This window comes from Rattus norvegicus, chromosome 7 (genome assembly GCF_036323735.1).
Source record: "Rattus norvegicus strain BN/NHsdMcwi chromosome 7, GRCr8, whole genome shotgun sequence".
NCBI classification, from domain to species: Eukaryota; Metazoa; Chordata; class Mammalia; order Rodentia; family Muridae; genus Rattus; species Rattus norvegicus.
The window spans coordinates 58996396-59022669 of record NC_086025.1 but is presented as its reverse complement, the minus strand read 5'-3'; the positions used below and the strand labels follow the sequence as shown (position 1 = coordinate 59022669).

At 45.5% G+C, this 26274-nt stretch overlaps 1 protein-coding gene and 1 long non-coding RNA gene across 5 annotated transcripts in view; one reads left to right on the top strand and one right to left on the bottom strand.

Moving 5' to 3' along the window:
* Positions 1 to 25645, top strand: part of Xpot (exportin for tRNA) — a 40482-nt gene extending 14837 nt beyond the window's left edge. For all 3 annotated transcript variants that reach the window (XM_039079137.2, NM_001401047.1, XM_039079138.1), the window contains 16 exons: positions 2547 to 2585; positions 3025 to 3087; positions 4630 to 4754; positions 5217 to 5361; positions 5510 to 5629; positions 6076 to 6170; positions 6756 to 6825; positions 7864 to 8102; positions 9390 to 9675; positions 11469 to 11658; positions 12594 to 12710; positions 12974 to 13089; positions 13973 to 14020; positions 17875 to 17946; positions 20147 to 20203; positions 23022 to 25645. In XM_039079137.2, coding sequence (XP_038935065.1) covers positions 2547 to 2585; positions 3025 to 3087; positions 4630 to 4754; positions 5217 to 5361; positions 5510 to 5629; positions 6076 to 6170; positions 6756 to 6825; positions 7864 to 8102; positions 9390 to 9675; positions 11469 to 11658; positions 12594 to 12710; positions 12974 to 13089; positions 13973 to 14020; positions 17875 to 17946; positions 20147 to 20203; positions 23022 to 23048 — 1809 coding nt within the window. In that variant the 3' untranslated portion in view covers positions 23049 to 25645. The remainder of the gene's footprint in view (positions 1 to 2546; positions 2586 to 3024; positions 3088 to 4629; positions 4755 to 5216; positions 5362 to 5509; positions 5630 to 6075; positions 6171 to 6755; positions 6826 to 7863; positions 8103 to 9389; positions 9676 to 11468; positions 11659 to 12593; positions 12711 to 12973; positions 13090 to 13972; positions 14021 to 17874; positions 17947 to 20146; positions 20204 to 23021) is intronic.
* LOC134479881 (uncharacterized) lies at positions 1058 to 26269 on the bottom strand. Of its 2 annotated transcripts, XR_010053725.1 has the most exons (3): positions 26116 to 26235; positions 11434 to 11919; positions 1058 to 2746 (listed from the first exon to the last, which is right to left on the bottom strand). It is a non-coding gene; the product is annotated as an uncharacterized LOC134479881 (long non-coding RNA). The 2 variants fall into 2 exon arrangements; XR_010053724.1 differs by having other exon boundaries at positions 1058 to 11919; positions 26116 to 26269.
* Positions 26270 to 26274: the final 5 nt, after the last annotated feature.

The window sequence follows — 26274 nt, the reverse complement described above, 5'->3', positions numbered from 1 at the left end:
AGAGAGGATGATGAGCCAAAACCACATGGTCCTGGGAGCCATAAATAACTGGGGATTTCTTAGATGGACGACTGAATAGTGCAGGGCACTTATTTTGTAGTTTTTTTTTTTTTTTTGTTGTTGTTTTTTGTTTTTTCGGAGCTGAGGACCAAACCCAGGGCTTTGCTCTTGCTAGGTAAGCGCTCTACCACTGAGCTAAATCCCCAACCCTATTTTGTAGTTTTTTAAATATTATTTTAAAAGTTAAATTTAAACAAAAGGTGAGCTTCAGACTGGACATGGCAAGCCATGTCAGAAACCCAGCACTGGAAGGGGACTGGGCCATTGAGTGCTCTGCAGCCAGTGCAAGATTAGCTTGAGCGAGCCCCTGCCTCAAAAGGCACACATTCCCAAATCATAAGTACAGTCGGGTTATTTGTTTGTTTTGCTTCCATTGTTTTAAACCTGTATTTGTCCCTGAACACAGTGGAAAGGTGTTAAATTACTCCCTCTGACAGTTACTTTCCAGCTACAGCATGACATGTGGGGAAGGCTTCCGTACTGTAGCCTGTAGTGTTGTAAGGAGCAGTTACTTCCATTATGGCGTTGAGTGAGACGCCATTCCTACTTTATTATATTTTTGTTCCTATGTGTTAGTTATACTTGTTTTCATTGTGCATTTCTTTTTTTTTTTTTTTTTCTTTTTGGTTCTTTTTTTTTCGGAGCTGGGGACCGAACCCAGGGCCTTGCACTTCCTAGGCAAGCGCTCTACCACTGAGCTAAACCCCCAGCCCCTTCATTATGCATTTCATACATGTATATAGTACATTTCAGTCCTATCCCCCACCCCCTTACCCATTCCTGTCCCCTTCTATCCTACTGGTACCTTTGTGTTGTGGATCGTCTGTACTCAGGTGAAATCTTAGTCAGATAAGGCTAGAGCTGTGATTGGGCAGTGGAATGGAAGGTGGAGCTGAAAGTTTTAGAGAGGGAACAGAGAGAGACAGAAAGACAGACAGAGGGGTTGGGGATTTGGCTCAGTGGTAGAGCGCTTGCCTAGCAAGCGCAAGGCCCTGGGTTCGGTTCCCAGCTCTGGAAAAAAAAAAAAAGACAGACAGAGACAACGAGACAAGATGGAGCCTATCTATAAGAGAGGATGATGAGTCAAAACCACATGGTCCTGGGAGCCATAAGTAACTGGGGAGTCCTGAGATGGATGACTGAATAATGCAGGGCACATCTGTCCAATCCAGGTGCGCAGCTTGTGTCTATAACCATTGAGTTTTGAGTTCTTTGTGTGGGCATTTGTGGGTTGAAGATTGACTGTTACAAGTCTGGCTGATAAATTACTAGCCTCTGGAGTTTTCATTTTACTGGCCTAGGGGAGTAGAGCCAGTGGGATGATGGCCTGGGAAGATTTGAGCAGCTCAGCTAGCTGAGCTTGCTGCTCCTAGTTGGGGAGGGGAGTCCACCGCTGCTGGCACGTAGCCGAACATAGCCCAGGTTGTTTTATAGTTACACACTACACCTCTCCTCCTTCTAAGTCTTACTTTGATATCCTTTGGAGGTTTAGTGAATTTACAGTTGTTATAGGAGTGTAGGCGAGGGGTTGTATACAGGACCATGAGCCACTTACCAGAGGCTGCTTCATTGAAGAAAATATTTCTGTTCCTTAGCAACTGTAACAGCTCCCCCAAGAAGGGGCAGGGTCTCACGCACCACCTTCCCCTTCCCACTGCAATCCATGGTGGTCCATTGCTGTGCAGTTCACGAGTACTCAGAAATCGGCATTCCGCTTGCGCCATCGCCCCCCTGTGGGCTGGCTGGTTAGCTTCTGAACCCAGAACCTGGACCGTGCTCGGCATGCCCTGCCACTGAGCTACCTCTCCACCCCAGGGTTTGCTAATTCTTAGAACAATAACTGTTTACATGCAGAGTTCAAGGGATTTTAGCATTAGAGAAACTGATCTTCCCACAGTGTTGTGTCTTAGGTTTCTAAGTTTGATTTGCTTTGTTTTAGAAAGCTAAGCATGGTTGTGCATGCCTTTAGATCTCTGAGTTCAAGGACAGTCTGGTCTATAGCATGAGTGTCAGGCTCACCATGACTAGTGAGACCGTCGCAAAACAACAAAAATGTCCTCCACTCGTTACAGTGTTATTATTTCTAAATATTTCATAAAAGCTTAATCCAGGGGTTGGGGATTTAGCTCAGTGGTAGAGTGCTTGCCTAGGAAGCGCAAGGCCCTGGGTTCGGTCCCCAGCTCCAAAAAAAAGAACCAAAAAAAAAAAGCTTAATCAAGTTATCTATGTTATTGCCTATATATTATTTATTAGACAAAATTACTACATCTAAATTTAGGAAGCTGTTAACTATAGGTTTGCTGTCAAACTACTCAGCAGAAATATATGTATTTTATTTTCATATTGGACCAGAAACTTGTGCATGCTGGAAAAATGTCCTGTCCCCTAATTGTACCAGAAGCTCCATTGTGTATGTTTTAAAAGAATACTTTGATATATAGCATCAGAAAACCTAATAAAAGTTATTGTTTACTTTTTATTTTAAGCTTTCAGTGCTCTCGGATCAGCAAAAAGCTAATGTAGAGGTAAGTGACTTCTTTTAAACCCTGGTCAGTCAGGGTTCCTTACCTGGCTGTTGGTGAGGGACTACTGTTCAGAGGGAGCTGCTTCATTGAAAAGCAGTCATGGAGTGCTCTGCACCACTGTTGGAGAGTCTTTTCCCTGCAGTCTTTGTGGGTGAATGGTCCTGGGGAGGGAGGGGCTTAGTGAAGTTGGTGAGTTTTAGGGACTGTTTGTGAGTTGTTTGTTTCCTGAGTCTCAAGTAATCTCCCTCCAAGGTGGACTCCACCCCACCTCACACTTCCCCCTCTGCTTCCGTGAGATTCCCTGAGCCCTTACAGTGGGTGAGTCATGCTCACCTAAAGCTGATGCTCAGTTTGTTACCTGAAACCTACCTTGAAATGTAAGAGCAACCTCCAGGTTAAAAGGAACAATTAACACATGTTATTGTATTACTAATTTTAGGCAATCATGTTGGCCGTTATGAAAAAATTGACCTATGATGAAGAATATAACTTTGAAAATGAGGTGAGGAGTTTTGCACCAAAGAAAAACCGGTTTTAATTTTATTGTTTGTTTGCAGCAAATTAGTATTTTATATTTTAGTTTCAGAGCCCTTTAAAACAATAGTGTGTTTTAATCAGCCTTGTTTATACTAATGTAGTTATTTATATCGCTGTTAATTTGGGCCAGCACTTACGGAGACCTGAGTCCTCTGCTCTCTGAGGGGTAGGAGGGCATCGGGTAAAGTGCTTGCTGTGTGAACATTGAGGTCAGAGTTGGATGACTGTAGAAGGCTGCATTTGGTGGTACTTGCTTGTAGTCCCAGAGCAGGGAAGGCAAGAGGGTGGACCCCTGGAGTACACTGCCTGGCCTAGACACCGAGTCCAGCTCTTAGTGAGAGGACGTGCTTTACACACACAAAAGGTGGGTAGCTCCTGAGGACAGTGGCCGAAGCGTGTGCATGATTGAGCAAGCATACATATGCGTGCACGTGCACACACATTTTCTAAGCTGGTAATGGGGCACATGCCTGAAATCCCAGCAGTTGGCAGCCTTAGGAAAATGTGAAGCCAGTCTGGGCTACGTACTGGGCTGTATGGTGAGAGCTTTTCTCAAAACAAAAAAGAATCCTATAAAAAATCAACTGAGGGGTCTGGGATGGGGTCTGGGATGCATTCAGCGGAGGGACCTTTGTTTATTACACTCAGGTCCTAGATTATGTCTATAGCAATGAAAGAGAAAAGCAGCATGGAGTTCACGGTCAACTTATCACCGATGACCTTATCTCGGTTTACATTTAACCAGCTAACCAGCGTGCTGGGTCGAGGCCCAGTCAACAGGCCTCAAGTCACCAGGTGGCCCATGGCTCTCACTTCGCAGCTCATCTCCCACTAGGGAGGCGAGAATGGGGCTTCCCTGCCTGGACGTGCTCAGCTTCAAGTCTTGTCCAGCGATGTGAGCATCAGCCTCCCGCTTGTGTTAGGGGCTGTCCACTGCTCTCTGGAAACTGGGGCACATGTTGGTTAACTCTGTGCTAAAATACTGTATTTGGAATGAATATCAAAGGGTCATAGTGACAGTGAGAGATATGGTAGCTCCAGTTCTGATGCTGTCAGCACTTGGGGAGGCTGGAGGGCGAGCGGAGACCACAGGCAAGTCTCGAACCGAATGTGCACCCATACCAGCTGTTTACACTCACCCTGCCCTCCTCCGTAGGCCTTATGACCCAGGCCTTAATGAGATCACTGGTTAACGAGCAGAAGGGAAGTGCTGCTGAGCATTGTGATTTATCATTATTATTATTATTATCATTATCATTATCATTATTATTAGAAGATAAAGGGTATGAGGTAACTGATCACTTACGTAATTTTAAGATCTTAAGGTTGAATATATAGGTGTATGTGTATGGAGGTGTAAGTGATGTATGTATCATTATTGTGTGTGCAGTTGTGAGTGTGGGCCAGGGTGTTGCTGTGGAGGCCGAGGACAGGTGCTGGTGCCCTGCTCCCACCCCGAGTGCTTCTAATGGCTGAGTCATCGTGATGCTTTGAACTTCCGTCACAGGGTGAAGATGAAGCCATGTTTGTAGAATACAGAAAACAGCTGAAGTTACTGTTGGACAGACTTGCGCAGGTGTCGCCAGAGCTGGTGCTGGCTTCTGTTCGCCGAGTCTTCAGCGCCACGCTGCAGTAAGTCCTCCTGCTTGAGTAAGCTCTTCTCTGTCCTGTAACATCCACTATCCTCACGTGTCTGCAGACAGTCGGCTTTGCTTCTGAAATACTTCCTGTCTCTACCTCTGTGGTTTAAGTTACATTGCTTGGCAAAATTGACAAATGAATGGCATGACTCTTTAATTGTTCAAGACTTTTTAAAGTGGTTTTTATTAGCATGTTAACCATCTGTAATAATGGGTTTCATTATTTGCATGCCAACATGCATTTAATGTATTTCAACCACTTTTACCCTCATGCTCGTACTTTCTCGTCTCCTCCCATGGTGTTGGTAACCCTGAGTGTCATTAGGGTTGGTTACAGGAGTGTGTGGAAGTGCCATTGAGAGGATTTTATGGTGGGTTACTGTCCTGTGTATCAAAAGTCCTACAGAACATTCGTGCTGAGGTCTCACAGACATACAATATTGTGCCTTGGTAGGAACTGGCAGACCACGCGCTTCATGGAAGTTGAAGTAGCAGTGAGATTGCTGTACATGCTGGCGGAAGCTCTCCCGGTGTCCCATGGCGCTCACTTCTCAGGTGACGTGTCAAAAGCGAGTGCTTTGCAGGACATGATGCGGACGGTAGGTATACTGAGGATCCTGTACCGGAAACAGTTTTCCCTTTGTGCTGTGCTGAGAGTTTCTTAGTGGTTAGAGCTTGGTCTGTTTTGACAGAGGGACTTTTGGATGTTGCAGTAAACAAGAATAGGTTTCTTCGTTTCCTCTCTAGTTGGTAACATCAGGAGTCAGTTCCTACCAGCACACATCTGTGACCCTGGAGTTCTTTGAAACTGTCGTTCGCTATGAGAAGTTTTTCACAGTTGAACCTCAGCACATCCCCTGTGTACTAGTAAGTGTGTACTAGTAAGTGTGCACTAGTAAGTGTGCACTGTACTCTGGATTGAATGTCCAGATTGTGTTCTGTCTTTGTTGTCTGTAACTTTTCTCAGAGTTAAAAGGCTATCTAAGTCTGAGACATAGTTTTATATAAAAGCAGTCCTTAGGGCCTGTGTGTAATATAACATTACTTCTGCATTTCTAGCCCCTGCCTAGGAGGTACAATTTGATGTGAGCAGAAATGCAGTACAATGCTAGTTGGCTGTGGGGCACACTTTTAATCTCAGTATTCGGGAGCCAGAGGCAGGCAGGTCTCCGTTAGCTGGAGGCCAGCCTGGTCTACAGAGCGAGTTTTGTGACAATCAGGCCCACCCAGAGAAGCCTTGTCTAAAATATAAAAGGCAGTATGACACTGGAGTCCTTGAATGAGAGCAGAGCTAATGAGTGTCTCTTCCTTAGATGGCTTTCTTAGATCACAGAGGTCTGTGGCATTCCAGTGCTAAAGTCCGGAGCAGAACTGCCTACCTGTTTTCTAGATTTGTCAAGTCTCTCAAGTAAGTATCAGCTTTTAGTGCTGTGTGTGTATGCACGGGGGCCCCTGAGGGTGGGTAGATGGTGGTTTAGATGTCTGTGGGGTGATGAGTACATGTATGCCACAGCAGACATGTGAAGAAGAGGAGACGGCCTTCCTACCATGGGAGGAGGGTGACAGACTCGGGCCATCGAGTTTGCAGTCAGGCGTTTACTGAGCCATCCTCCTAGGCCATGGTGCAGTTTTTCATTGGTTTTCTTGGTCCTGGAAATGACAAACTCGAGATTGCTCTGCCTCTGTCTCCCTCCAAGCACTGGGATTATGGGTTTGCATGGTGATGCTCAGCTTGAAAGTTGCTTTAACACGGTCTGTTCTATGTAGTGTTCTTTGAAGTACCTTAGCACTTGGCACTTACTAGGCTCACAGTCAGGTCCATTGCCCTGGCAACGCATCTGCAGACCACACAGACTTTTAAATTGCTCGTAAGTTAATGTTAACGATCAGAGTGGCCAGCGTAGAAGTAAGCTTTGGTTCCCTTGTGTTTGAATGGGAATTTGATCTTGTCAGCATCTAACTTACTTGTTGTCTCCCTTTTGATTTTATCCAGTAAACAAATGAATCCTTACATTGAGGATATATTGAATAGAATACAGGATTTATTAGCCCTTTCTCCACCCGTAAGTATCTCCCCAGGTATCACCGAGACTTCGGATGCCAGCTTTGTTTCTCATAGTGGGAGGGGTGGTGTGCTTAGAGTTCACTGGATCTGTTCACCCGGATCCCAAGTGATAAGCACAGTACTAATGGAAGGACGTTGGCAGTGAAGGCTGTGTTCTGATTTCTCAGTGACTTAAGAGATGCCACTTTAAATTACTCTCATGTTGGGATGGTAGTTGTCATCCTCAGTGCTACTTAGTTTGAAGTTTTCGTCTTAGACTTAGTGTAAAATGTTAATCTTTCCAGTGTCTTAAAAGAATTTAGGTTGAGATGGTTTATAAGTACATTTTGATTTACGTGTGTTTTTTGATGTATGCATGCATGTTTTACCTGCCTTATCTGTGCACCACATGTGTGTGGTATCTCCAGGGGCATGGGGAGGGCTCCGACATCCCAGAACTGCGGTTACAGACAGTGGTGTGCTTGCTTGCCTCATGGGTGCTGGGAGTCGAAGCCCAGTCTCTTGCAAGAGCAGCCAGTTCTCTTTAAGTGCTGAGTCACCTCTCCAGCCCCTACACTGTTGAGTTGAAAGCAAGATAGTAACATTCACTTAATGGAATTTATCACTCTTGGTGCGCACTTTATGCCAGCTTCTCTCAGCAGTTGCTGACTCTTGCAACTTTGGCATCCAGAGAATCTGCTGTATCAGACAGTGACAGTTACCGTAGGGTCTTCTGCAGAGTTGGTCGTGACTGAAGTTCAGTTGATATGCTTGCTTGCTCGTGGACAGGGCTAGGGTTTATCCCAGAGCCTCAAGCATGAGGACGCAGGGTACCAGGGAGTAATGCCCTTACCTTAGCCCAGCCACCATGAGGCTTGAACCTCTGCTTCCGTTTTAAGTTTCCCCTTCAGTCTGGGATTGTGGCGGAAATTTCGTTTCTCTATGAGTGTTTGATAGAAGAGCCAATGTGGTAGATTGTATGTTTTGTCTCTCATGCTTAGGTTAACTGAGAGGGACTAAAACATAAATATTCAGTTCAGAAAAAATTTCCTTGTAGGAGAATGGGTACCAGTCCTTGCTGAGTAGCGACGACCAGCTCTTCATTTATGAAACAGCCGGGGCGCTGATTGTTAACAGCGAATACCCCGCAGAACATAAGCAGGCCTTAATGAAGGACCTCTTGACGCCACTGATGGAGAGGTTTAAGGTTCTGTTGGAAAAGCTGATGATGGCCCAGGATGAAGAGAGACAAGTATCTCTTGCAGATAGTCTCAACCACGCGGTTGGATTCGCCAGGTGAGACAAGTGCCACTAAACTGCAAAGCTGTGCGTCTGCATAGGTAACAGTGTGCATCCCAGTGGGTAAAGGTGTGCATCCACGTGGGTAAAGCTGTGTGTCTGTATAGGTGAAAGAAGCTGAGTATCCGAGTAGGCAGAACCTCTTCAGTGGGTCTTTCTCACGTGGACACACTCAACTGTTTTCAAAGCTGAGTCAGTTACTCGGAGGGTCGTATAACCCTTTGTCTCTCCAGTAAGTTAAACATGCAGCCAGCAAAGAGGACAGAGCCTTGGCTAGCTGCATGTTCATCATGAAGACTGTCTGGATCCTTAGTACTCTGGATTCTGACTCCCCTAGTGTAAGTCAGTCTTGTGTTTCAGGCTAGCCAAAGTGTCTGTGTCCCAGTGTCGTACAGCAACACTGCTTTACTGTTGACACCTTCAAGAGGCATCCTGACACCCTGTGGCGTTTCAGTGTGTCTCAAAGACCCAAGCTGCCGTTCACCTCTCTCCCTGCATTTTTTATTAACAGTATGGAAATTGACTGATTGCTAATAAGTTATCCTGGGAGACTGTTCCACACTATAAAGTTCAGCAGAAGAGCCAGGCCCAGCTTGGTGATGAGTAACTTGGCTGTGAGTGTGATTAGGTTGTTTTTTAAATTTCTGAGTAGCACACACAGATTGCCTTGTGGCTCAGTCACAGTAAATACATTTTTTTCTTGCAGAGTAGATGGGATTTTAAAAAGCATATGGATAGACTCAGTGTATGCTTCACTGCATCTGATCTGCTTAACTTACTTAGTGTCTTCTTCTGTACTGCTATCTGGAGCAGTCATTTTCACAGAATGGCTACCTAAGGTGGACATGATTCTGACATAGGAAGTCACTGGTCTCCTGGTGTTGCCACTTTCCCATCTGTTAGGCTTTTTTTTTTTTTTTTTTTTTAAGATTTATTTATTTTAGGGGTTGGGGATTTAGCTCAGTGGTAGAGCGCTTGCCTAGGAAGCGCAAGGCCCTGGGTTCGGTCCCCAGCTCCGAAAAAAAGAACCAAAAAAAAAAAAAAAAAAGATTTATTTATTTTATTTATTTTATGTATGTAAGTACACTGTAGCTGTCCTCAGACACACCAGAAGAGGGCATCAGATTCCATTACAGATGGTTGTGAGCCACCATGTGGTTGCTGGGAATTGAACTCAGGACCTTTGGAAGAGCAGTCAATGGCCTTAACCTCTGAGCCATCTCTCCAGCCCTGTGTTATTCTTTAAAACACTGAAACTCGGTTGCCTGGTTTTTGTTCATGTAGTCGGACCAGCAAGGCCTTCAGCAACAAGCAGACTGTGAAGCAGTGCGGTTGCTCCCAAGTCTACCTGGACTGTTTACAGACGTTTTTGCCAGCGCTCAGCTGCCCTTTACAAAAGGACGTTCTCCGAAGCGGGGTTCGGACCTTCCTTCATCGAATGATCATCTGCCTAGAGGAAGAGGTTCTTCCGTTCATCCCCTCTGCCTCAGAGCACATGCTCAAAGACTGCGAAGCGAAAGACCTCCAGGAGTTCATTCCACTCATCAACCAGATCACCGCCAAGTTCAAGGTACCGTATGTACCACAGGGTGCCCAATAGGCCACAGGACTTAATTAACTGTACTCTGCAGACGTGAGATTGCACGTGTGCATGTCCTAGAGAGCTTCGAGGTTTTGTCCCCTTCTACTGTGTGTTGGCTGGCAGGGTTTGGGAGTCAGGGTGGGGGGGTGCTTACTCGTACACATGCCGGCCACACAGTGGCCTCCGTCACCTTCCACATTTATTTTTTGACATATGGTCTGTCACTGAACTTAAAGCTTACTGATGGGACTAAGACTGGCTGGCCAGTAAGCCCCGGCGATCGTCCTCCATCTTCCTGATGCTGTAGTGTTGGGTGCACCCCACCGTAGCCACCTGTCATTACAGGGTCGGGGCTCAATCTCTGAGAGCTCTTTACAGGTGGAGCCACCCCTCAGCCTTCCTGAATGAGGAGTTACTTGGTTACATGGATCATAGGGACGTTTTTAACATCCCAATAATATGCTCTCTGTCACAGAAAAGACCAGGTGGATTTTTTTAAAAAGATTTTATTTTATGTACGTGAGCACTGTAGCTATCTTCAGACACTTCAGAATAACCCATTACAGATGGCTGTGAGCCACCATGTAGCTGCTGGGACTTGAACTCAGGACCTCTGGAAGAGCAGTTGGTGCTCTTAACCTCTGCACCATCTCTCCAGCCCTGACTAGGTAGATTTTTAGATTGTAAGAAGATGATTTTTATGTGTATGAGTGTTTTGCCTGTGCATATGTGTGTGCACCATGTGCGTGCCTGGTACCCGGAGATGTCAGGGTGTCAGATCACTGGGAACTGGAGATACAGAACATGGAGCTGGAAGCCTCCCTGTGGGAGCTGGAAACAGAACCTAGGTCCTTTACAAGAGCAGCAAAATAAAAATGGTAGCAAGAGAAAACTACCGAGAAGCAAGTAAGTCCAGCACTGATTCCCACCTGTAAACACATGGCGTATGATTGGATTCTGGAATAAGAGTCTGAAAGTAATCCAGTACATCAGAGGCAGTTTTAGAGACAGGAACTTAGAACGAGTATGAGCTGTCCCGGGACAATAGCCGGCCAATGCATAATGCTTTAAGTTCAAATCGGCCCTGAATGGTTTTTGATGTTGCTCTGTATTCCTGAAAATATACCTCAAGTGGTAAGAATTCAGCCTTATAGGTGAGGAAGAAGGGGCCCAGATAGGATAATGGAAGTCAGATGTTAGTTTAATTGTACAAAATTCACTTCTTAGGATTTTTTTCTCTTAGAAATTTAAATTTGAAAGTATCCCATGGCCAACTTTGATTGTGATCACTTGTTATTTCTTACTTCATCTTTTTCTTCCTTCATCTTTAACTTTATTAGCTCGTGTATGTGCATGCCAAGGCATGGAGGTCAGCGTTGAGCTCTGTGGACACGGGTCTCCTTCCAGCCTTATGTGGGCTCTGGGGATTAGACTCAGGTCCCCAAGCTTGAACAGTGTGTGCATTTGCCTACTGAAACAGCCAGAATTATAAGACACAGCTGCACTTGTTAAGATTGCTTTTACTGCGTGGCGTGTTGTCTGAACACATGCCCGTGCACATGTGTGTGCAGTGCCTGGAGAAGCCAGAGAAGACATGTGGGTTCTGGGAACTGAAGATCCTTCCAGAAGATCTCTTCAGCCCCATAGTTGCTGAGTCTTATCTTTGAGTCTTTTCTAGTGTGTGTGTGTTTTATGAGCTAGTGTGGCATTTTCTACCTAAAGCGTCGCATTACACTTCTCCCTCACCTCTGCGGTGTGGTAACAGTTGTTCCTCTCTCCAGATGCAGGTGTCCCCATTCCTACAGCAGATGTTCATGCCCCTGCTTCATGCCATCTTTGAAGTGCTGCTGCGGCCTGCGGAAGACAATGACCAGTCAGCGGCGTTGGAGAAGCAGATGCTGAGGAGGAGTTACTTCGCCTTCCTGCAGACGGTCACTGGCAGTGGGATGAGTGAAGTGATTGCAAATCAAGGTAGAGCTCACGCCTTCACCACGTGTTATGTCCCCGTCAGTGTGCACTGAGCAACGGCGAGTGGAAGTGGTGCATGTCCAGCGCTTTAAGATTAGCTTATGATCAGTGTGTCTTTTCGTTTCCTATATTCTCTAACTGCAGTAACTAGCATAGTCGTACAAGGATTGGCCTGACAGTGGGGTCTTGTTGGCCAGTTCACCATCTTTAAATTCGTAACAGCACCGGCCAGCCACAGTGGTGCAGGCTTGTGATCCCAGTAACCTGGGAAAGAAGGAAGAGTTAAACTGGGCACAGTGAGTGTCTTGAGTGTTTTCTATTGCTCGGATGAGACACCATGACCAAGACAACTTACACTGTCAGAGGGCAAGCCCAGGACCATCACAGCAGGTACATGGCAGCAGGAAGGCATGGTGCCTGAGTACAGGCACTAGGCAGGGAAGGAGCAGAGAGCCAGGCAGGTTTTCAGTTAGCTGCACTCTCTGCTCTCTGCTAACCCTGTGGGCTCCAAAGCCCAACCACCTCCTCTCTGGCCAAGCCACGCCTCCTCAGCGAGGCCATGCTTCCTAATCCTTCCCAAACACTGGGTCCACCCACTGGGGACCAAGCATTCAAATACATGAGCCAATCGGGGCCATTCTCCTAGTTTGGAGGATAATGCCTTTAATTCCTGTGTTTAGGAGGCAAAGGCAGCCAGACATCTGTGATTCTGAGACTAGCCTAGTCTGCACAGCAAGGTCTTAAAACACATTCAGAGGAGCAAGCTGTTAAAGGAATCTTGGCTTTTCATTGCGTAGAAATTAAGTGCTCAGTTAATGAAGCAAGGGACGGATTTTGTAAGATTATAGGTGTGCTCTGACTTAACTAAATATTTTGAAATGAGTGCTTCATGTTGTGTTTTGCTTCTGAAACTAAAGTGTCGTTTTTTCTCTTGTCAGGTGCAGAAAATGTGGAACGGGTGCTGGTTACTGTCATCCAAGGAGCTGTTGAGTATCCAGATCCGACCGCACAGAAAACATGTTTTATCATCCTCTCAAAGCTGGTGGAGCTCTGGGGTGAGGACATTCTCTCCACCCGACCCTCACCCCCACCCCCACCCCACGCCCCAGTGCCAGGACAAGAGCCCAAGGCTTTGTGGACTCTAGTCAATGGTCTTGCAGTAGGCAGTACCTCCAGCCCGATAGTTGTTTTAACCAACCCTTCATTTCCTGACCCATTTCTGATCCAAATAGAAGCAGGAGCTGGGAATTGGTTTTCCCTGACATGGACCGGTTGACTTTCTTTTTAAGCAAGATGAAACTTGGGATTCTCTTGACAGGAGGTAAAGACGGACCAGCAGGCTTTGCTGACTTTGTGTATAAGCACATCGTCCCGGCATGTTTCCTGGCCCCTTTAAAGCAGACCTTTGACCTGGCAGATGCACAGACAGTATTGGTGAGCACCTGAGTCTTTGTTTACTGCCTGTAGACCTCATAGATGCTTCTCTCAGGACAAGGTAGCTTTGTTTCCTGGTTTGTTTCTATGTATAATTAGTGTCTTTCATCAAGTTACTTTTGTATTCTCGGGATGGGACTGAGGATGTTACCTGTCTGGCAGGTGCCTTACCCTTCTCTCTTCCTTGCCCCTCTCCTTTCTTTCTCTCCCATTTTTCTGTCTTTCTCACTCTCCTCGTCCTCCCTCTTCCTTCAGTTTTGTTTCTCCTCACTGGGTTTTGCTCTATGAACATAGCTGGCCAGGATCTCAGTGTGCACGCTGGGTGCCCTCAGGCTGTAGGCAGTCCTCTTGCCTGCAGACCTCCAATTGTGTGCGCTCACCATCACACCCTGCTCCTGCCTCTCCATCGAGGGCACTCAAAGGCAGTCTTCTTCCTGTGTGCCGGGTCCCAGATCTCAGAGCGCTGTGTGGGAACAAAGTCCCGCCTCTGAATAGTCGATACACTACATTAGGAGTGGAGTTTGTATTCCATTTTCAGTTTTATGTCTGTGGGCATTCTCTTCCATGTATGATTGTGTGCCATCTGCAAGCCTGATGCTCTCTGAGGACAGAAAAGGAATCACATTCCCGGGACTGGAGTCACCATGTGGGTCCTGGGAGTCAAACCCTGGTCCTCTGGAAGAGCAGCCAGTGCTCCTAACCACTGAGTTTGTCTCTGCTTTTTTTCTGTGTGCCTTGTTATTTTGCCACTGTTCACGCCCTGCACACACTCGGCTGACCATAGTTTCCTTGCAGTTGCTTTAAGGCGGGAGGGAGGGAGAGACAGAGGCTGGTTTTTGGTAATGAACTGTCGGTATTAAAATTTGATCTTGCTTTCCTACAGGCGCTTTCTGAGTGTGCCGTGACTCTGAAAACAATTCATCTCAAACGGGTAAGGCCATGGTCCTTGCTCCTTCACTTGAGTGCACCCTGTATTTGTTTCAGTTGGATCTGACTTGTGTTCTTAAAAACTCTTAGCCAAGGTGACGTCAGAGCTGATTCTGTGGGTGGTTGGGAAGGACTAAGTGAACATGGCACTGACTGTGGCTGTCCTTCACACTGTGGGTCACAAGAAGATAATTTCCAAGTTCAGCTTCTACAGAGCCACATTTCTCTGCCGTGTTTCTTCTGTGTGTGCCTCTGTGTGTCTGTGTCTGTGTGTGTATATGAGCCTATGTGTGTGTGCCTGTATGTGTGTGTGCACACGTGTTTGAACGCGCAAGTGAGAAGCTGCCAGCAAGGATGTGCATGTGTGCTTGTGCAGGTCAGGGGTCACCCACAAGTGTTACTGTCCTTGTTGTTTTCTGAGACCAGGTCTGTCTCTAGGACCTGGGGTTCACTATTAGGCTGGCTGGCAGGCCATCCCAAGGAACCATTGTAAGTTTAAGGTAGATGCTGAGGAGGAACCCAGGTCCTCTCTGCACAGCAGTGCTTTGCCATGGGAGGTATTACTCTAGCCTTTGATTAGTTGATTTATTTTCTTATTTACTAATTGACTTAATTTATTAGCTTGTTCAGACACGTTTTCACATAGTAGCCCAGCCTGGCATGAACTCATAGCAGTCCTCCTACCTCAGCCTCTCACATGTTGGGCTTACAGGTGTCAATGAATAGAGAGACTTTGATTACTTCGAAATACCGAGTTCTTGCTCAGTAGTAAATCATATGTATAAATCATAATGATTTTAGATATTGTCTGATAACTTGAATTAGTTGCCAACATTTAAAAGTAAGTACTATTTTTCTTTTAACAAAAACTGATTTCAACTTCTCTGGTCCAGTGCTGACCAGTGTTCCCTCAGACTGCAGCTCACTGCAAAGCAGCCTGTTCCCTGTCCCTGTCCCTGTAAGGAGTGGGATCTCTCTCTGCTTTAGCGTCTTTGTTTCTCTGAGCTTGAGTCTTGTGACAGAGTTAAAGGTTTTCATTTCGACATTTCTCTATCCCATGCCACAATAGCTAGGGCAGGGACGGCCGTGGTGCTAATGAATCTTTGGTTTCTGGAGCTGAGGGTCAGGGGAAGCAATGTATCGGTAGCCCTTTCAGTGGATGATAAGATAGCACAGGAGATTGGTCTTCAGATGGATGTGCAGCAGTTGGGCAGGATTCACGGGCACAGCCAGGGGTGTGTGAGAGCAAACAGGCATGGTACAGTGCATCTTCTGGGAGCTCAGAGATTTAACCCTTTCTGCTTGAGCCTGTATGCCTGGGACAGGGTTAGCAGCTCTGTGTTGTTCATGTGAACAAATATTCGGAAAGTCAGTAGGCCAAATACTGTGGTAGCCGGGTGGGAAAGGTGCTCAAAATGCTGTTGTGGAGTACTAACTTGGGGTCCTCACTCATCAGAACTTGTAAGATCAGGACAGAAAGAACTTTGCCTAATCAACAAGAAAGAAATACCCAAAGGTGGGGGAGGGGTGGCTTCAGCAATGAAGTGTGCTAGCTGCTCTTGCAGAGAACCTGCATCCTGTCCTGCTCACTGGGGAAGGCCAGCAAAGTCCCTACTCTATGGGCTTGCACAGTCATGCAGATATATACAGAGATACCTAAAACTAGAACCAGCAGTTAGGCTGTTCTGAAAACTAAGGGCAGAGGAGACTGACAAAGTGGATGCTGAGTTTAGGAAGAGGGATGTCAGGCAGTCAAAAATGGTGTTCTGGGCTGGGGAGATGGCTTGGCGGACAAGAGCACTAACTGCTGTTAAGAGGACCTGAGTTCCATTCTCAGCAACCACATGGTGGCTCACTACCATCCGTGATGAGATCCGATGCCCTCTTCTGGCATGCAGGTGTACATGCAGAAAGGCATTCAAACAAAAAATGGTGCTCTGAAGTATTGTCTTCACTCTAATCAGTAAAAAAAAAATCTAATTCAGTCACAGATTTTTGGTTATTTCTCTCTTCTGATTTTTGAATATTTGGGTACAAGTTTACTTTCCTAGAATAAACCAACCCTCCATGTTCGTGAATATGTGCGCGCGCGCGCGCGCGTGTGTGTGTGTGTGTGTGTGTGTGTGTGTGTGTGTGTGTGTGTGTGTGTGTGCGCGCTGCAGCACAGGTACAGAGGTCAGAAGCCAACTTTGAGGAGACAGGTGTCATCACGCTAGTCATCAGGTTCGCAACCAACACTTTTGCCTTCTGAGCTATCAGCTCCTCTGTCCCCAAATCCTAGGTTTTTAGGGGTGCATTTGTGCGTTTCTCTCTTTCGAGCGGTAGTAACACAGTTGTGTAAGAATGGTGGGCAGATCATTGGAAATAAGCAGGACGGGACAGAAGGGAGAAGTCCCAGACTCCTCAGAACAATGCAGGGGTCCTTCGTTGTCACAGACGACAGTTCTTCTGAGGGGTCAGAAGGTTAGGCCTGTCTAAATCAGGGGCCATGGGTGAAGGCAGAAAGGAGGTAAAGGAATCCTGATTAGGGGCACTATGATAGTAAGTGGGAAATCCAGATGTTAAAGCTAGGAGAGGTTGCTTTTGATTTGTTTTAAGACAGGCTTACTCTAGCCAGACCAGCCTTACACTCAGAGTAGTCCACATGCCTTAGCCTCCTAATTGCTAGGTGTGGACCAGAGTCTGTTGGAACTACTGACTTACTAACGCCCTTAGAAGTTATCAAATGCAGGGCAGGGAAGATGGCTTAGTCCCTCAGCTGCTTACTACATAAAGACCTGTGTTTAGGTCCTCGGCACCCAGAAAAGCCAGACACGGCTTCGCACGTTTGTATTCTCAGTGCTATGGGGAGGGATAGGTTCAGACAGGTGGATCATCCCTGGAGTTTACTGACTGGCCAGCCAAGCCACGTTGGCCAATTCCAGACTTCAGGAGAGGCACTATTTGAAAGATGAGGTACACAGCAGAGTGTGAAGACACCCAGTACCAACCTTTGGCCTCCACAGGCTGTCCACGCACAAGTGACCAAATTCAAACAACACATTTACTGTCGTTCCTTTCCTTTTTTAAAGTATTGGGTTCTTTTCTTTTCTTTTTTAATAGCTGTTCTCTCAGAAATAACATTGCTAAAAAGGAAGAGTTTTTCAAAGTGTCCTGGGTTCCTCTGTGGTCACTGGGAATCAGCATGGTTTAGGGTTATTTATGGCCTCCCCTCTTCCCCCTGAGGGATAAACCACAGGTGACTTCACAGGTTTTACATACTGGGGAGCCACACTGCCTCAAAAACTGTGCTCTGACTCCATCCGCCTGGCCCCTCTCTTCCTGCTCTGTGCTCACACCCTCTGCTCCCTGCTTCATTGGAGAAGGAATGTCAGTCGTTAGCCTGGCGTCACTCAGGGGCTTCCCTCCATGCCCCCACGAGCTGTTCTGCTCAGAGGCAGGGTGCTAGGACCACCCTTGTCTGCTGGCCTTCACTGCACCGCAGGCTGTGGTTTTAGCAGTACTTAGCACTAACGGTAACAAGTACTGAATACTTAGTGTTAACACCAAGAAATTTATATTTGTTGTGTATTGTGTATTATATAGCTCATTGTCTGTATATAATATATACAGATACTTACATACTTAATCAAATCTTCCAATAACCTAATTTTCCAGATGGAGAATGGGGACTTAGAGCGTTTAACTTGATTGAGTTGGCACAGAGTCAGACTTCAAATCAAGGCAGTCTGGCTCAGGCGTTTGTGTTCTTGGTCATCATGCTGTGTTCCTTTAAAACACAGACGTGTTGTTCCTGTCTCTGCTTCAGCATTGTTAGTGCCCAGAAAGCCGATGGCTCAGGTCTCTTTTCATCTGCAGGGCCCCGAATGTGTTCAGTATCTTCAGCAAGAATACCTGCCCTCCTTGCAAGTCGCTCCAGAAATAATTCAGGTACGAGCTCTCCTAAAGACCTAAAGGTTTTTTTTGCTCATAATTTTTTATGAGCATATACTTGAAATCTCAAGAAAGCCGGGTAGCATCCAGTTTGTTTTGCCGAATGCCTGGGATCTAGGCATAGCAGTGATGCGTGTAGTAGTCTCACTAACTCCGACACACATTTAGTTTCCTGTGTTTGGTAAGGGATGGGTCACAACAATAGTAACATTGTAACTAAAACACGTTTTCTTTTTTATGTGTATGTGTTTTCATGGTACATGTACATGTATGCACACGTGTGTGGAGTCTGGAGGACACTTGAAGTGCCACCCTTAGAAAGGCTGACTGGCTGTTCGGCAGGCCCCAGGTGCATCCTCCTGTTCCACCTCCCCAGGGCATGGGCATCACAGTGGCCTGCCTGGCACCACACTTGGCACATTATTGGGTTCTGAGGGTCTGAGCAATGCCCCAACCTGATGTTATAGTCACAGTTTTCATGTCATAGAGGGTGGAGATACTTGGGAATGTTACTTGTGTGTCACTGTTTTCAAATTATGAGAGACTGGGTAATGCTACTTATGTCGTTACCTAGGACAGTACTAGATTTGGCTACTAAGTATTTAAAACTAAGTATTTTAAAAATTATGAGGTTCAATGGTTAAGAGCATTGGTTGCCCTTGCACAGAACCCAAGTTCACTTCTCAGCACCCCCACATGGGCTTATAACCACCTATAACTCCATCTCCAGAGGGTCCAGAGATGACCCAGTGCCTTCTTCTGGCCTCTAAGAGCTTGTGCACATATCTTCATGCAAGCACATATACATAAAAACATTAATTCTTTTAAAATCAAAGTTTGTTGTAGTTTCTTTTTTTTTTCTAGTCTTTTTTTTTTTTTTTTTTTTTTTTTTTTTTTTTGGTTCTTTTTTTCGGAGCTGGGGACCGAACCCAGGGCCTTGCGCTTCCTAGGTAAGCGCTCTACCACTGAGCTAAATCCCCAGCCCCTTTTTTTCTAGTCTTACAGCATTTTATGCATTTGAGAAAAAGACATTCAGGTCCCATGCATGCAGTGCCATCACTTAGGCGACTGGGGCGGGAGGACTCTTGGGAATCTGAGCCCGCCATAGCTCGCACAGTGAGATCTGACCCAGCCGGGCTGCAGAGAAAGTGTAGTAAAAAGTAAACAGAAGACGAAAGAAGAAATCCTATAGACCGCCAACAGTGCTTGTCCACTGTGTGCAAGAAATGACAAAGAGAGAAGGAAGGAAATAGGAAAGGGAAAACAAACAAAAAAGAACAATACAAATTCCAAGAGCTTTTGCTTGGGGTGATGTCAAGTTTTTACTGAGGTTCTGTGTTGAGATGGGGGTTAGAAAGTCACTGTATGTGGGCACTTAGAGTAGCCCATGCTTTGCTAGACAGCGTCCCACACTGCTGTGCAGGGGGACATGCAGACCGAATCTGAATGTTAGCTAGACTCAGACTCTTGTACAAAGGGGCCCACAGGGTGGTTCAGCCACCAAGCCTGAAAAACCCTCTCACATAGGTTCCCACGTGTGCTTTATTCTTCAAAAACAGTGTTTTGTGATTTGTTCAGTTTCATTGCAATAAGCAGACAGCACACAGGTATAGCTTCCCATTTTTAAGTCTTCTGTACAGTATTAATTAGGGACAGCATTCTGTTTTTACAACATTAGATAGGTCTTTTTACATAATTTACATTTTCTTCCTGTTACTAAGTTCTCTTTCCCAGGCCCTAGCAACCAGCCTGCTACTGATTCTATAACTTTGACTGCTGTAGAGGCCTCACAGAAGTAGAATTGTGTCTTTTTTGGTCTTTCTGTGACTGTTGTTTCATTTAACACAATGTCCACAAAGTTTATCTGTACTTGTTGTATATAGCAGGATTTCCTCTGTGTGTGTGTGTGTATCCTTGTAGACCCTAGAGGTCCACCTTAGGTATCATTTCTCAGGAGCCACCACCTTTGTTTTGAGACAGGGTCTCTCACTAGGACCCTGTTCAGCTAGACATGGTGCTCGTTTATGCAGGACAGCTGATGTCGTAAGACTGCTGCACATGTACTGAACATTCCTGTGCTAAGCATGTAAAGTGGTGAGGGTGTAAGTTGTGTTTATTAACCATAATGTAAAAAAAAAAAAAAATCACAGGGCTTGGATTAAATGGAGTTTTCTGTCTTCCCTTCCTTGTCACCCAGGAGTTCTGTCAAGCACTTCAGCAGCCTGATGCTAAAGTTTTTAAAAATTACCTAAAGGTAGGTATTTGGGGAATGGTCGTCTCTTTGGTAACCTTTGAGCACAAAGTTTGACTAACTCACTTACTCTGGGAATTCTTTGTTTAAGAAGATGTAATTGTAGAAGTTTTTGTGACTCCCCATGAAGTAAGCTCCTGGAAAAGATATTTACAATTAGCTATTTGCACTAATTGTCAAATTCCTGAATATATTGGTCAGTGGTCAGCCACATAGTAGTACCCTACCTGAAAGTAGAGACTTTGGAAAGTACCTCGCCACACGTGAGGCTGCTTTACACGTGGCAGACACCAGATGATGCTTTTCCCTGCTCGGGGAGCTCAGTCACAGTGCATGCGGCAGGACCAGCACTGCAGGACCAGCACTGCGCCTCAGTACCTAATACCCTTGTAAACAAACTGGGAAGCCCCGCATACTGAGCTTCTGGGGAACAGGTTACAAGTAAGTGGCTTCCTGGCTCAGGTTTGTAGGACGCTGCAATCCAGAGCTGGAGATGGGTCAGTAGGACACTTGCCTAGCATGTACAATTCCTGGGTTCAGTTACTATCGTGGCAAAGCATCCACAACTAAAGTAGATAGAGTTTAGATAGCATTTGCCTTCCTTTTGGTCACACATTGTCCCGTATTAGTTACCAGCATAAAGGGAGAACTGTTTTCTTATTGGGAGAAGCCTCCATGGGAACAGAAAGCATCAGGGAAATACGGGAGCAGGAAGACCTGGCACACTACAGGCTTGTGCTCGGGTGTGTCTGCCTGGGCACACACTGACGGGCTCCGCTTAGCTTCTCCCTGACAGTTTCCTGGTATTAGTTCCTTAATTTTTTTCCTTATATGAAACTTTAAAGTTCTTTATAAAATATAGCAGTAGAAAACTGACTCTAACGAATTGAATGTAAAGTTGGAAATGTTCAGTTTTATCTGTCCAGACACATAAACTATGGGGTAACAATCAAAAAGTAATCTTTTGTAGATAGCTATTTACATATCTTTAAACTATTTCAATGCCAATGTGTATTCTATAAGAGAATGGGTTCCTAATTCAGTCGGTTTAAAAGCAGGTGCTGGTGTTAAACATTTTTTATAAAAAATAAATTTTACATAGTGTAATATACCAGGTCTTTTCCAGAATTATTACAGTCTCCTTTTCCCACCTTAGTTTTCTTTTTTGTAAGAATTTTTTATGTAAGTATTCTATCTGCAATTACATCTCCATGCCAGAAGAGGGCATCGGATCCAATTACAGATGGTTGTGAGCCACCACATGGTTGCTGGGAATTGAACTCAGAACCTCAGGAAGAGAGAGCAGCCACTACCCATACCTGCTGAGCTTTCTCTTCGCAGTTAGCATTGTTTCTTCTGATTGGAAACAGTGTTGTGCCCATTTCCCCTTCAGAGCTGGCTGGTTACTCCTGATGCCTCCCAGCCCTTTTGGCCAGCTTCTGCTAATCTCCCTTAGTGTTCCTTCCCTTGTTCCAGCCAGGCTGATTGATCAAATCTTCCTCGTTCATTGTTCTCCAGCGCCTTCCTGGAAACATTGTTTACTAAGATGAGTTCATGCTCCTCCTCTGGGTTTTCAGTCCATGTTCTGACAGCAGATCACACTTTTTACTTCTGTGAGGATCATCTCTGCCGTTCTTCAGACCTGCTTTACCGCCTGCGCTCCTGCACTAGAAATTCCGCACGCTCTCTCAGCTTACCCTTGCAGTGTTCTGCCCTGGTTTCATTCCAGGGATGGAACAAATAGTATGGCCAGAGGCAGCATAGGGGAGGGAGAGCTCACCTAGCTTATAGGTCACAGTCCATCTTCAGGGCTGTCAGGACAGGAACTTGAAGCAAAAACCCTGGAGGAACACTGCTGCTGGCTCATCAATGACTAACGTCTAGCTGATTTTCCTACACAGTCCAAAACCACCTACCCAAGGAGTGGTGTTGCCCACAGTTGGCTGGTCCCTCTCCTCTATCAATTAAGAGTCAAGACATTGTCCCACAGACCAGCCCTCAATCAACAGGGAAGTCACTCCCTCTGTGGAGACTCCTCAGATGACAGCCCTAGGCTATGTGAACAGTAGAAGCCAACTAAGATGATGGCCCCCTTTTAGGCTTTCTTTTGCTCACACAGTGGCCATTCTTAACCCTTTTTGATTTGGGTTTCTTTTGGGACTGGATCTCTCTAGCCCAGGCTAGCTTGGAATTCAGTGTCTCTTGCTTTAGCCTCCCAATTTTGAGAATCTCAGGTGTGAGTCACCATGTCAGCTGACTGTCAGGTGACTGAGCGGCTTTCCAGGTCGTAGGAACATGCATATGGGGTAAAAGTCCTTGTCAGAGCTCACTAACTGCAAGACTGTTTCTAATGCCTGTTCAATTCACATCACTGTAGGTGGACTCCAGTGCTGGCCAGTGCCTGGCCTGACTGCTAGCCCACTTTTTGATGGTCTCAAATATTAAACTGTAAATACCTTCTAATCACCAAATACACAGCAACTCTTTTGAGGCTGAAAATTTGTCTTTATCTTTTTTTTTTTTCTTCCTTTTCTTTTTTTCGGAGCTGGGGACTGAACCCAGGGCCTTGCGCTTGCTAGGCAAAAGCTCTACCACTGAGCTAAATCCCCAACCCCTTTATCTTTTGACTTTTTTTTTCTTCACTAAATTTAATTTTGCATTGTTAATTTTACCAGTAAATAGAAATCTTCCAAAAGCTATTTCCTCTGACTGCTGTCGCTCATAGCAATATTGTCTGTTAGCAGAGGGTGACTAGCATTCAGAGGCCTGGGGGAAAGCTGTCCAGTCTGACATGTGTGCTGTTTCAATGCTTGTCTTACAGGTGTTCTTCCAGAGAGCAAAGCCCTAGGACTGGTCCTCCCCGGCCCCGCCGTGATCAGGAGCTCCAGTTCATAATTTATAAAGAAGCAGTTCGTGTGTACCATTTACATTGGTCCTGTACACTGCTTCCAGCATATTGCGGTGTATGTGGGATTTTCTGTAAAATGGGTGTAATTTTTCCCTAAAGAAGGTGTGTGACAACAAGAGAGGTTGCCTGCATGCCAGTTTAAATTGTTTATGTAAAAATGCTGTTATAAGACATAGATTTATCCTAGTTCCTTAATTTTTTTCCTTATATGAAACTTTAAAGTTCTTTATAAAATACAGCAGTGCAAAACTAACAAGTTGAACGTAAGGTTGGAAATGTTCAGTTTTATGTGTGCAGACACATAAGCTATGGGGTAACAATCAAAACGTAATCTTTTGTAGATAGCCATTACATTTCTTTAAACTATTTCAATGCCAATGTATATTCTATAAGAGAATGGGTTCCTAATTCAGTCGGTTTAAAAGCAGGTGCTGGTGTTACACACTTTTTATAAAAAATAAATTTTACATAGTGAAATATACCAAGTCTTTTCCGGAATTATTACAGAGAGCCTCCTTTTCTCACCTTAGTTATTCTGATCTTCCCCCTAACGATTTGCAAATGTGATGTGGGTGCCCTGTTTCACAGACTGCCCCAGAGGGAACACAGGTCTTTTGAATGCACTAGAAACCAGCTCTGTCAGTCTGTGATAGGATCATAGAGCCCAGTGTTTTTCTATATTAGATGTCCTCAGAACACAGCACACTTGGACTTTTTGTTTGTTTGTTTTTGTCTAGAGACTGGGTCTCACTATAGAACAGCCTGCCTCCCGTGGGGGGGTGGGGTGCTGGGGAGGGCTGGGAAAGACTGGAAAGTCCAGCCACACAGCTAGAGGCATTTACATTGAAATCTGTTTCTATTGTAATCGCCCAGTGAAAGGGAAAAGGATCAGAAGTTACAGGTCATTCTCAGCCGCATAGTGAATTTGAGGTCAGCCTGGGCAGCACGAACATCTGTCTAAAAATGCAATCAGTAAAAGCCTGAACTCTGTTGCTAAGGGCATATTAGTGGTGAGGACCATCCCCAGTGCCCCAGAACAGGAGGGGACACAAGATGTCAGGAGAGATTTGCCTTCTCCTTTGGGCTGTTCCCTAAAATCTTTTTAAGTGTGTTTGTGTGTGCACATATGTGGGGGAGAATAAGAACCTTACAGGGTCTTCTACCCAGAGGGATGTCTGCCCCAGTCCCAGGTTGCAGGTGTTGACTGCGCAGGTTTGCTATGGGATCCAAATTCAGGAGCCATCTTGTTCATCGAGCACTTTGTCTGCTTGAGCCCCCACCTCCTGCCCCCTAGATTTTATTCTAAATTGTGCACACGAATCTTTTTCTGATTTTAACTCCACAAGAGATAGGATTTTCCTTCATTATAAAATGAAAGCAGTGAAGTAAACTGACAACTAGGAATCTATTTCATCTACTAAATGATGAAGATAGTGAAATATATAGTACTTCTATAAATAATGACTTTTTAAAAAAAAATAGGTAAGTGCGCCAGGTTTGGTGGCTTCTGCCTGTAGTCACAGCATTCAGAGGGGGGCGAGGCCAGTCTGGGCTAGAGTGAGACTCAGTTTCAAAAACAACAAAAAGCAAGACAAGCAAAAGTGGGCATCTCTTTGCTGTGCACTGTGGGAGATGTAATAGCATCTGCGGGCCACAGTGAGATTGTATGACGTATTGTAGTACTTAGCGGAGCACAGTTGTTAAAAGCGTGTATAATGTGGACTCTGGATCCAGATTAAGTAGGTTCAAACACCACTTAACACCGGTAACTGATTTTAGGACCTTGAGCAAGTTAAATAACTTCTTCCTGCCTTGGTTTCCCAGTCAGAAACGGAGGTGCAGGGAGGGGGGACAATGGTAGCTACCTCATAACTTGTTAAGAACCCAATGAATTAAGATACAGGTCTCAGTATTAGCTTGTATTTCTGTACTATCGAGTCCACACGTGGCTCTTTAAAGCCCTACAGTGGGTTCACATGTGTTTAGACCTGAAAAATCAGGACATGGAAATCAGAGTGTATAGATAAAGAATTTCATGTTAATGTAATCATGTCTAATAATCCTCATCTTCATTCCTTGAGATTACCCAAGTATGATCATGATCAAGAAACCGTTCCGTCATTAAGTACCTTATTTTTACAAGCAGGCACCCAAATAATTGTCTCTAGGGAATCTTATTTGTTAAGTGAGAAGACAGAGGGTTTTATGGTGCCTGAGTTAGTCCTGTGCCTAAGCAGTTGTTTCAGTCTCCATGCTTGCTAATGGTTTCACAAGTGGCTTGATTCTCTTAGAAAGTATTATGTGGTATTTTAATGTGTATCACTTCTGTGGTAAACATGTGAAGTCCTTTGGCTTAGTCATGTTTCCCCCCGTAACTTTTGAGCTGTGGGCTTTTCTGTTGGAAGAAACTTGGATGGACCTGTCATGTCATTATCAGAATTGAAATAGATTTCATTGTAAGCAGGAAGTGCATTTGCTGTTAGAACGGTTTCATTGCCTAAACTGTTTAAAATTCTAATAAAGTAACTTTCTAAGAACTCGTTGGATTGGGCTTTTTAAAATCCCCATTGTGAGTTTGATAGAAACAGGTCAGGAGTGGGCGGAGATGCAGCTTCAGCCTCTTGTCCGTTTCAGTCAAAGCCTCTGCCCTTAACCACTCGCGGCTCTCATCCTCAGGAGTAGATCTGCTCGCCCTCCGTACCCTGGAGTCTGCCTTACGTGGAAAGGGGGCTTTGGTGCTGTCGTGCTTCCGTGGAAGCAACTCCTTTGTAAGGAATACCTGCTTGAGCAGAACCTAATCATAGTTACTAGTTTAGCTCTCAAGCTGTCAAGTTCAATGCTTAAAGTTTCCAGTATTACCATTTTCAAAAACAAACTGAAAGAGCGACTTAAGGACACGGATGTCACGAACAGATACTTGCTTCATGCAACAGCCAGGCGACGTTAAAACACAGACCCGCCCCATCTCCTACTCCGCGAAAGCGATCAAGGCCAGCCCTCCGCCCACCTGTGTCCCTGGGCGTCGCCACCTTGCCGCACTCGGGCCGCCCTGCACGCTTCCATAGCTCCTCTGGTCCGCGCCGGAGACTGCAGCCTGGAGAGCTCGGCTGCCGCGGAATACGCACGCGCAGGCGCGCCCCGCCGTCGGTCACGTGCTTCGTGGCCC